A 10,570-nucleotide genomic window follows, 5' to 3' on the forward strand; every position below is an offset into this window, starting at 1 on the left:
ACGAAATAGAAACACATTATCCAAAAAAAAATGCAACTATTACAATACCTAAAATTCATCATTTGAAAATTAGTCTTCTCGTACTTTTTGCTGCAAACGTACTAATTAAGCCTCCATAGTCCTCAACTCCTCAGGCGGTTTTTTTTTTTTTGATCGTCCCAGTGTTTCTAATAAGTAATTCTACTGTTTGGGCCTATTTTGTGGCTCCTGAATTTCAATTGGGCCTATTTTGTGTAAAGGAGGCTCAACGCAGAATAAAAAATTTGGGCCATATACACAAATATATATAGGGATTCTAGAATTTTGGGGGCCCTCGTTTTTATCATTTTTTGGGGGCCCGAAGCACGTGCTTCCCTGGCCTACCCCTTTAGCCGGCCCTGGATCCGAGCTGTCCAAAAATTCTAAAAAAACAAACCGAGGGGGCCTACGCAAGAATCAACGACATCCAATGTGTGTAGGGTGCTTGATCTAAACACCCTTTTTTCATGTATATATATATATATATATATATGTGTGTGTGTGTGTGTGTGTATACACGAAAAAAATGGTGTTTAGATCAAGCACCCTACACACATCGGATGCCGTTGATTCCCGCAAGGGCCCCTCAATTTTTTTTTAGAATTTTTGGACGGCTCGGATAAGCCGTTCGGTGGCCGAAGATGGCCCGGCGCGGCCATCGGTATGATTTCGGTGGCTGTGTGGTCGGTACTCTTAGACTTTCTGGGCTAATAATGACAGTGGTTAATTTGGTTGTAACACTTAGCAACTGAAAGCGAGATGTTTACAGTGATTAATAAATATATATGTTTGATTCTTATGATGTAGATGTTGATGTCTTTGGAAATCTCTACGTGTACATGTCTTCCATTGATTGAATCCGGCCAAATCCCAGTTTTATAGTTCGTGGGCTTGAATAAGGACTCAGTTTTTCATTAGTTATGCTAGTTCAATTTTAGGATTTATTTGGATTCTCAATCAATCATATTTTTAATCTAATAATAGAGTTTGACATATGAAATATTAAACTAGCCTACTATAGAATAATTGACTTTAATTGACAGGTCTAGATAGATGATCTTTGCTTCAATACATGGCCGCCTTACATTATATGGACTCTGCCAATCTTGTTGTGTATCATCCATTTCGGACACGCAATCTATAACTACATTAATTGCTATACCTTATAGACTATAAGATAAGATATAGCAATGTATTTTCCTCAAAGACAATCAAAATTCTACTTGGCATCCTGTTTTGGGTCCCTTTTCTTCTTCCCTTCTAAGTAAGAATTAAAGTAAGAATATAAGTATAAAAGTCAATCATATAATATAGTAAGTATCAAACTTAAGTAAAAATTCAGAAGAAGTTTGACCATATTTTCAAATTATCATACGATGGAATTAACTTTCTCTATTGCTTTTTGTTATCTATCTATCTGAAATGTGATATTGAAGCTTCACTTCAGATTACATCAATTATCTGCGCGCATAGAGTATCATCAACGAAAAATTATGTAACCCCTTTCCGTCCAGTACAAGGAAGGGCACACAGTTTTGTAGTTTGTACTTAAGTGAGAGGATGTTATGTGTCGTGTATTTAAGGTTTTTTTTTTTTTTTGGTAATGCAAGGTGTTCCGGGTCTGCTTGCATGCACCTCTGACTAATCCCTGCAATCCCTCCTACACCCTTTTCACACACGCGGTGAGGTGGCCCCAATAATTGTTGGCAAGGAGAATTGATGTGCCACATACAAGAAGTAATTCACTATACACTTAACATGTGATCGGCAACAATTTAGGTCAGCTTATACGCACCTCAACAAATCCGGGACCTTGAAGTTAACGTCCAGACAAACCTCTAGTGGCCCCAAGGTTTGAAACGTTTGGCCTTCTTGTGATTCAACCATGCGACCTTGTGGGAGACAAGCCCTTTAGTTGTTGTCTCATGCCACTTGGCCAAACCCCTTGGATGGAGTTGAAACTCTTGACGAGGGCTCACCATGCGTTGACATAAAAATACCAGTCATTAATTTCTACTTAAAAATCCTAGGCCCATTCAAACATCCTGAACAGTTGACATGAATGCAGACCTTCAGAATGACACAGTTTGACATATATAGATGCCCAAACTAAAAATGTTCCTGGCCTAATGCTTAGATTTTCAGTCGCAGTTCCCCAAGGAAAAACTGAAATTAGAACACACAAGTTTGTGCACAGGAGAGCCACACCCCAAGGTTTAAAATTCTATGAAGTACTCTTTCAACTTATTCATCAAAGACTAAGCCCGAGACCTTCACCCCGCCATGTGAAAAACCTTCTTCATCACCCTGCTACCAATATAATCATAATCATCAATTGTTGCTAGCATGCATATCGCCCACTCTGTCCTACCACAACCGTATCTACTCATACCAGACATGATACCTAGAACAATATTTCAAACTGAAAATAAGAGTTTGGCACCACATTTGCATATAAAACAGCAAGAGTATTGGAATAGGTAAAAAAGGCATGAAAATAAGATTGTAAGTTGTAACAAAGGAAGAATACAGATCTCATAAAAACAGGTATAACAATTAGCTATTGATCAGTAAACTGCAAATTTATAATCACTATACTCTATTCAAGGAACCACAAAAGATAATATTGCACTGAACACCTGCACCCCATCAATATTGCTATTACATATATATAAAAATGTGAAGAAAAAAAAAATATGGACCACCAGTATATGGCGCTTCCAAACTCAGTTTTCGTAAGGTACTTCAAAATTTAACTTCCCAATGAGATTGCATAACTTACAGTACATATACCTGGAGAGTGGTATGAGTCCTTTCTTTATTGTTTCCTCATTAACGAAGATAGCCCTTCACATTTTACTGTCCTATTTATGTGTTAGTATATAAATGGACCAATGCTGGATTTCCCTGGAGTGGAAGCATGGAGATTGGAGAGAGACCACTGTTGATTGTCCTTTCTCCGGAATTTTTCTTCACTCATGTGAAACAATCACTGCTCTTGTCACCTGCATTACTTCGTTTTTGAGAAAAGATTGGCTGAAATCCTTGAGGAATATAAAGTGATGAAACTGGGGAAGTGTGCTACAATGGGATTACCTTTTGCGCTTGCACTTCAAGGCCGTGGAAGTGGAAGGATTGCTGTGCCAATTCCTCTTCCTCTGATTAATAAACCAGTTGTTTATCTGCTTCAATTGCAAGCCTGTTTCCTGGACCAATCTTGCTTTGTCTTCCTCCTGAAAAGTTACCAAGTAACCCTGCTACTCAGAAAAAGACAGCCCCATGGGCTGTGTTTGGATGACGGATTTATAGAGGGAAATGCCAATGGAATTAAAAGGACAGGTAATCGAAACAAATAAATTTAGTTTATTTACTTCCTTATTTTCCTATTTTTACCTTTAACTTTCTCTCAATATACTCTCGATAAGTACATGACCCAAACACAGCCTTGACAACAAATGAATTCGCTCAAGTCCTAACTTTGAGCACAAGACAATATTGATTATCATGGTTTACTGAAGCTTCATGTTTATCCTTAGAGCTTTGCCCTAACAAATGTGCAACTCGCTGCACCAATTAATACATCTCATTGAAAATGAGTGCGCAACCTAAAGGAGCGATAAAAAAAAACTCACAGTAGGGTATGGCCACTTTGCATGTGTTTGCCACCAAGCCTTTAAGACAGATGTTGTATCACCTGGGAGTTTCCCTGCCCTTCTCTTCCGCAGGATTTCCTCCCTTATATCCACAATTTTCTCCTTGTAACCCTGTGAAAGACCAAATATTAGTTGACACTGTAATATAAACAGTAAAGCATTCACAAGCAGCTAATTAGCATCTCACCTCTTTGAGTTCATGCTTCAGCTCTTGCCTTACTCGCTCCATCAAGGACCTCTCGCTCTCTGTTGGGACAAGAGGACCGTAATTCATACTATCATGGCCTTCCAAACTTCCATCAAAAAAGTTGGTGTCACTGTCTATTTGGTCATCATTGTCGTCAGACATTGTGGCTCCCGTGCCTTCTCCAGGAGAAACGCCTGTTGAGATAGCATGGGAAACACAAACATAATTCACTCCAGTGCAGAAACTTTTACATGGCAACACTTCATGTACTAAGTACAGGACATTTTTCTCATAGTTTTTCTCCATGCTTATCTGTGGAGTGATATAAGCATTACGCAAAGTCAGAAATCAACTGTTCAGCAGCAGTTTTTTGTTTTTGTAATAGTCATTTGCTTATAAAGAGTCTAGCCACCAGAGCCCAGAGGAGTTAGAAGAATACCCTCTGTAATAAGTTCTTGATCTATATGCTTAGCAAAAATACTTGATCTTTACCCAAGCCAAAACAATGTTGTGAGATTTGACAATCCATTAATAATGTTCTCCATACCAAGTGTATATGGGCTGATTTTTTAAGTTGTCGATCTTCCCAATAGTCCTGATCTCTTTGTGATGTTTGCTTCTTCCTCAAAAGGAAAAATCTACCAAGGTGTTATAAAACCTTACTTCAATTCACATCCACACGCTACTAAAACACATGAATGTAGTTATTTTGTTTCTTGTTTACATCCTCTAGTTTGACATTAGAGCTTTTAATGGTTAATAAGAAGGGGAGAACTAGCCGAATATTTATTGAAGTAGAAAGAGAAGAAGAAAATGGTTGTAATAGTCGGTAAGAATTGGCATCCATACTGAGAGCCACCAGCCAAACCACATTAATCATTTGCTAGGGAAAGACTTACCTCCTCTTCTATTTTTGGTCTTATTTTCTGTTTTCCCACAAGTATTTCCCAGATTTACAAAGGCCTACTGCTCAATTGAGAATAAAGCGGTAACAAACCATGTCAATAGCCATTCCCGTTTCAACTAAAACACACATTAAAGGAAAAGATTGTAGAGAGATGTTATTGGAACTCCAATGCCTAGAAGTCTCAGACATTCAAGAATAACGGTAAGATAATCATCATTGCCAGCCAGAAAATTTTGGCTTGTTGAAAAAGTACTTGAAGTCTCGAGAATCTAAATGGAAATGTTTTTTAGTACACAAACCTCTGTAAAGAATAATTTATACGAAAGGGAAGTGCAACTTTTTCCAGAGATGAACCAATCCAGAAAGCATAAAATAAGGACATGTACCTGTTAAGCTTTGTAGAGATTGCTCAATCTCCCAGCAAGCCATCACTGCTTCCATTGCATGTACACGTACATGTTGTTGTAGTTGTTCTTTAAAGGAACTTAGTAACAGCACATAATGCGTCTACGATACAGGATAAGTGACATAAAATCTAAGACATCGATCATTATCGAAAACCTTCTTTTATGAATATTATTGAAACGCGTGACATTTCAGCAAATTGAAATATTATTCAATGCCCTAGGGCATTGCATACTCCAGAAGACAATATAACTAGGATTTGTATAACGATAGGCAAATCATTGTGTGAATGGAGTATGCAGTTATTTTTTATTTGGTGCAAAATGGAGTATGCAGTATGCTTGGTGTTTTCTGACAGCGCAAGCAGCAGGAATGAAGAAGATAGATGTACGAGGCCACAAATCTTTGGGAATTTAACATGACAGGATTCACAAATTTCAACATTTCAACAAAATATCCAAAAATTTGATATATAAAAAAAAAAAAACTAAATATCCGGAAGAGCCCCTTTTGTTTTTTGGTAATGCAGGGTGTCTCGGGCCAGCTTGCACACACTTAATTCAAACTAATCCCTACAGTCCTTTTGAATTTATCAACATCCCAATTCCCAACGTAGAACTAAACAAGGAATGAAAAGTTAGCAGAAGCTGGATATCCTAGTATCTCCTATGGAAGGCAATCTACTACTTGATCGTAGGTAATTTTAGTAAGACGATTATTGCAGGGAGATGTATGTACAAATTCCTTAGGACCGTTCTTGAACAAGTATGCAATCTCACATTCATAACACAATGGTTTAGATTCATAACTTTCTTCTTGTCGTTTTTTCTCACTTATGAAAGAATTCACAGCCCGAATGGTTATAGGAGAGACAAGGTATTTTAGCTGATGAGTCGCTAAGGTGTACTTATATTGCTTTCAATCTCCAACTTCTTTTGTGGAATGATATTGGTTTGATGATCCTCTGAATAGGGACGTGGCCAGCATAGATCCAGAGAACACCGAATGATATGAAAGACCCTGGTTGCTAATTTGTTGCCAGAAATGTCTTTCAGTTGACATTTTAATGCAACAATTTTATCACCATCTTAAGAAATCAACTTCAACGCTTTCTCAATTCGATGATACGGGATTTATTGTGGTGTGACTTAGATTCTTAATTACAGACAAAGAAGAAGAAGAAAAACTAGAACAATAAGATGATGTGAAGAGCGACGGTTAAACGCACACTTTTAAGTTCCAAAAGTCCATCCATTATTTTGGGTAGTATGTATCTTTCTTTTCAGTTGTTGTTACATGCACCACGCGAATGTATAATAAAGAATCATAGACTAACTAAGAAACATGAATAACATGGTTTAGTTTACACAGAAAACACAATAATAAAACCAGCAATGCTATGGTGCCTATGTCTAAGTACCACATTTTAAGTACCATGTGAGGTGTTACCATTACATTGGTAGAATGTGCTACACTACATGACAAATAGAGCACATTTTACTGATTAGCCCTCAATAGTGTAAATAAAGGGGGTTTATCTCTCCCATTTTTGTCACACTCATGCGCACAATTGATCAGTTTTATTTGAATGAGTTTGTGTTTTTGACGTTATAGGTTGAACGGTGGAATAAGGCGTCTTTTGTTGCCATAGATGGCTACCAAGTGTGTCCAAGTACCCGAGAGCCCGAAGAACCAAGAAAGACTTTGTCGGCCTCTTAAAATCTAGCTAAACATGGAAAAATGACTTTTCAAAAAAGTATCAATTTATGGAAAATAAAAATGGCGGTAATTGATACTTGGATTTTTCTAAGAGCAATTGCAATTTTGCACGGTTTTATATGAAGAGCAAGATCATATTTCAAGCCATTAATTCTAAAGAAAAATATGCATGCGGTTGTGTTTGGTTGGGAGTTTAGTTTTTGTAGTGGGTGGAGAGAGAAATAGAGTAATGATTGAAGATAGAGGTAATGATTGGAGAGAGATGAGAAAGTAATAATTGAAAAAATAGGGTAATGATTGGAGAAAGAAATATGGTAATGATTGAAAACTAAACTAAAACTAAACGGTGAACCGAACAAAGCCTGGCCGAGTTTTCTATTTTCCACTAAAAGCGGGGGTCAACATTTTGATATGATTGGAATCTTGATTTTTTTGGCAATGTCATTGGATCCATTAAAAGTTGCTGGGAGCTGTGGTCAGCTAGAAGCTGTGACTTGAAACTAGAAGGAAAACTGGCCCAGAACACTACCGGTACCGGCCAAAATCATGTTACCGGTACTAATTGTCCAGTGGCTAAAGTGCTGAAGCAGTTGCCGATGCCAGCCAAAACCATGGTACCAGTACCTAGCTCCAAAATTCTGGTTATTTTTGTACCCAACTGCAGTTTAACTTAGATATGTTGGACTTTTGTAACACGTTTTGTAGAGGTATAAATAGGTTCTAACCCCATTTTGCTAGGTTATCTCCCCTTTTACTTTCTCTCTCTACCTCCCTCTCTTAGGTTTAGCTCTCAATCCTCCATAGATTGAGCTTAGTTTTTCATTTTCTCTTGGAATTTTTTTCAAGAACCATTTAAGTACTCTTCTTTTCGGTCAATGTTCTAGTTTAATTTCTTAATTATCTTCATGTTTTGTGTTCTCTTTCTCTTTTCTTCTTGATTTCGATTCCCATGGAGGGGTAGCCTCCTTGGGCTTGGTCATGATTATGGGTTGATCTTATCTTATGACCTAGGTTATTCAATATTTTCTCATGTTGATCATCAAAGCTTGTTTGTGAATGGATTAAGTTCTTACCTTTTTGAATCAAAACTAGGGTTGTTAAATCTTTGCTCATGTGCAGACAATAGCTTTCATTGATGTATCATTGATTGTAGCAAAAAATATAATCCTAGCACGCATTTACATAAGCTACAAGACATGGTGACTAAAAAACATAAACCAACTAGGAAACTTGCATAATAAAAAATCATAGACTAATTAGAAAAAAATGAATAACATAGCCTAGTCTAAACATAAAACACAATATACCGAGCAAAAAAACAAAAAACAAAATAATAAAACCAAACAAATATGATAAAACATTTGGTAAAAAATGCAGTTCAGAGCTTCGAACTTTGCATGAAATTCAAATGATAAAACTCAATTCATACCATCTAGGAAAAAAATTCCAAAACAACACTCAAAGAAAACAAATTGATATAAGAGCATCTCCAAGACTCCAGCCCTTGCCCTTTTTTTAAGTTCAAAGCCAAGATTTGAGTTTAAAAAAAAAAAACCTCCTAAACTCACTTTACTCAAATCCACATCAAATTGAGTTTTATTTAAATTTTCACTCAAGATATTCAAAAAAAAAATTACTAAGATTTTAGAGGCTAGATTTTACTCTGCGACTATGCCAAGTTTAATTCAAATTTAAGTTTATCGGAGTGTTTGTTATCAAGCCAGAAAAGTTTACTCAATTAAGTGCTGGAAGAAGCTACGAGCAACGGAGGTTACAGAACTGGCCTTGAGCTATAGTTTGAAATGCGACTGCTCCCGAAAATTTACAAATTTTAAGGGGCCTCCTATTTGGATTCCCTTTATATAGTAATCCAATAAAAAAAAATCCCATTTTTAAGTTTGCTTAAGGGCACCGAAAAGTTGGGGCCAGCCCTGCCGAGCAACAACTATAACAGAGAGCAGAGCGAAGCTTACCATGAACTGATCGAGCTCCTTATCATCCTGGCCGCCAACATTCCCATGACCCAGCTGAAACGAATACTTAGCCACCACGTGCTGCGACTGAGCCAGCTGCGCGTCTATCCTCGCCAGTTGATCCACCGGCGTCGCTATCCTCAAGCACCCCACATGCGCCGATAACAACTGCTCGTACAGCGGATGCGTTAAAATTACCGATTTCTCCCTCGCATTCTCCCAATTTACCACTCCACCACCACCACCTCCTCCTACTCCTGCTCCTCCGTTGTTCTCCACCTGTTTGCTTCCAACTACTCTGTTATCATCGTTATCGACGTTTATATCGGCCGACATCATCGAATCGTTCGACACGTTGCTAATGCTCCGCTGGAGGATTGCTCTCGAGAGCCACTGGTTTGATGCCATCGTGGTGGTCGAACCGGAGTTGGTTTGCAGATCGTAGTGGCTCGGCTGGCGGAGACTGGCGATGTTGAGCCTCGTCGGTGGTTGCTGAGGCGGGTGGTGGTGGTGGTGGTGGTGTTCGGGCGTTTTTCCGGTACTGTCCGGAGAAGATTGAGCGATTTGTTGGGAGAAATGCTCGAGCGTTATTTCTTGAGACAGATGGTTGGGAAACGCCATTTTGATAAAAATCCTCTCACCAGAATACTTTGTTCGTGTAGTCTGTCCTGTATGGAGTGTAGAAACAGAGTATATATGTATATACCTCCAGTGTTCAGCCAAACACTGGAGAGAGAGAGACCTTAGGAAGGAGACTATATGTAGAGAGAATATATAAACATCAACAACGAGAGAGAGAGAGAGAGAGAGAGAGAGAGAGTTATATTCGGACTGGTATTTGCGCTGCAACAGAGTGATAGTTTTGTTTTCCATAATTCAGATGTCCCGCTCCGCACCTTGATTAATTGGGGGTCCAATTTTACCGTCCACTTGCGGGGAGGCCAATCAAAGCCAGATCAAAGCTCCGTATAAATTGGTCTCAATGAAGTTAATAATACCTGAAAAATTTCAAACGTGAAATCTTAGAAAGGAACAAATTCGTTGGGGTTGAGATGGTTTTAAGAATTATAAGAAGAGATGAGATAGTATTATTCATGGGACTAGTATAGACAGGACGTAGAATAGAAAGTTCATGTACAAGCCTCGTCTATGATTCGATCTCATTTATGGTACAGAGTGTAAAGAGTACTTTAGAGAGAGTTGATTTGGATTCAAACACAATCTGGGCACAACCGTGTTAAGATCCGTTCGATAATTGTGGACTCACATGTATCAAACAGCTGTAGATGTAGATGTATTCAGAATTGTGTTTTAAAATCGTGATACTCATTTGGATTTTGACTAGTGGTTTCTACAGGGAAAGAGAGAATGAAATGCAGTTTGTAATTCGGATAATATACGTACTGGCTTAACTTTGATATGCACCTACTCAGTTCTCATTAACGGAAAGCGAAGCGGCTTTTCAGGTAGGTAAAACTAGAGGTGATAAATTGAACTCAAATTTATTAACAAACTCAAATCCACAAACTAAAAAATAGATCCAATCTAATTCATTTATAAGTTGGATTAGAATGGATCTCAACCCATCTATTAATGAGTCTCAATTGAGCATCAATTGAATCAACTTAAATGACCTAACAAGGCATGCACATAACCCACTAACAAAAAACAGTAGAACGACTCCGTACCTCTCTCGTGACGGCTAATG

At 38.0% G+C, this 10,570-nt stretch overlaps 1 protein-coding gene across 7 annotated transcripts; it reads right to left on the reverse strand.

Moving 5' to 3' along the window:
• Positions 1-2,123: 2,123 nt before the first annotated feature.
• On the reverse strand, positions 2,124-9,681 carry LOC131334143 (homeobox protein knotted-1-like 3). 7 transcript variants are annotated; one of them, XR_009202063.1, is made up of 7 exons: positions 8,863-9,681; positions 5,152-5,272; positions 3,859-4,052; positions 3,651-3,782; positions 3,115-3,275; positions 2,812-3,031; positions 2,124-2,422 (listed from the first exon to the last, which is right to left on the reverse strand). XR_009202063.1 is itself a non-coding variant. In XM_058369021.1 (6 exons), exons 1-6 carry the CDS (start codon positions 9,481-9,483, stop codon positions 2,995-2,997), a joined length of 1,263 nt encoding a protein of 420 aa, XP_058225004.1. In that variant the 5' UTR covers positions 9,484-9,681; the 3' UTR covers positions 2,621-2,994. The 7 variants fall into 7 exon arrangements, 5 of the variants coding, with proteins under 5 accessions (XP_058225004.1, XP_058225003.1, XP_058225005.1 ...); XR_009202062.1 differs by having other exon boundaries at positions 2,801-3,031; XM_058369021.1 differs by lacking the exon at positions 2,124-2,422 and having other exon boundaries at positions 2,621-3,031; positions 3,115-3,272.
• Between the last annotated feature and the right edge of the window lie 889 nt (positions 9,682-10,570).

The sequence above is a fragment of the Rhododendron vialii genome, chromosome 7a, assembly GCF_030253575.1.
Source record: "Rhododendron vialii isolate Sample 1 chromosome 7a, ASM3025357v1".
Taxonomy (NCBI): Eukaryota; Viridiplantae; Streptophyta; class Magnoliopsida; order Ericales; family Ericaceae; genus Rhododendron; species Rhododendron vialii.

Excerpts from the sequence above, each read along its gene's own strand:
- LOC131334143 (XM_058369020.1), bottom strand. The coding sequence starts at position 9,483 with ATGGCGTTTCCCAACCATCTGTCTCAAGAAATAACGCTCGAGCATTTC. Across the intron at positions 5,273-8,862 it reads AGGAGCTCGATCAGTTCATG|ACGCATTATGTGCTGTTACT; the intron begins GTAAGCTTCGCT and ends CCTGTATCGTAG. Across the intron at positions 3,783-3,858 it reads TGAAGCATGAACTCAAAGAG|GGTTACAAGGAGAAAATTGT; the intron begins GTGAGATGCTAA and ends GGTCTTTCACAG.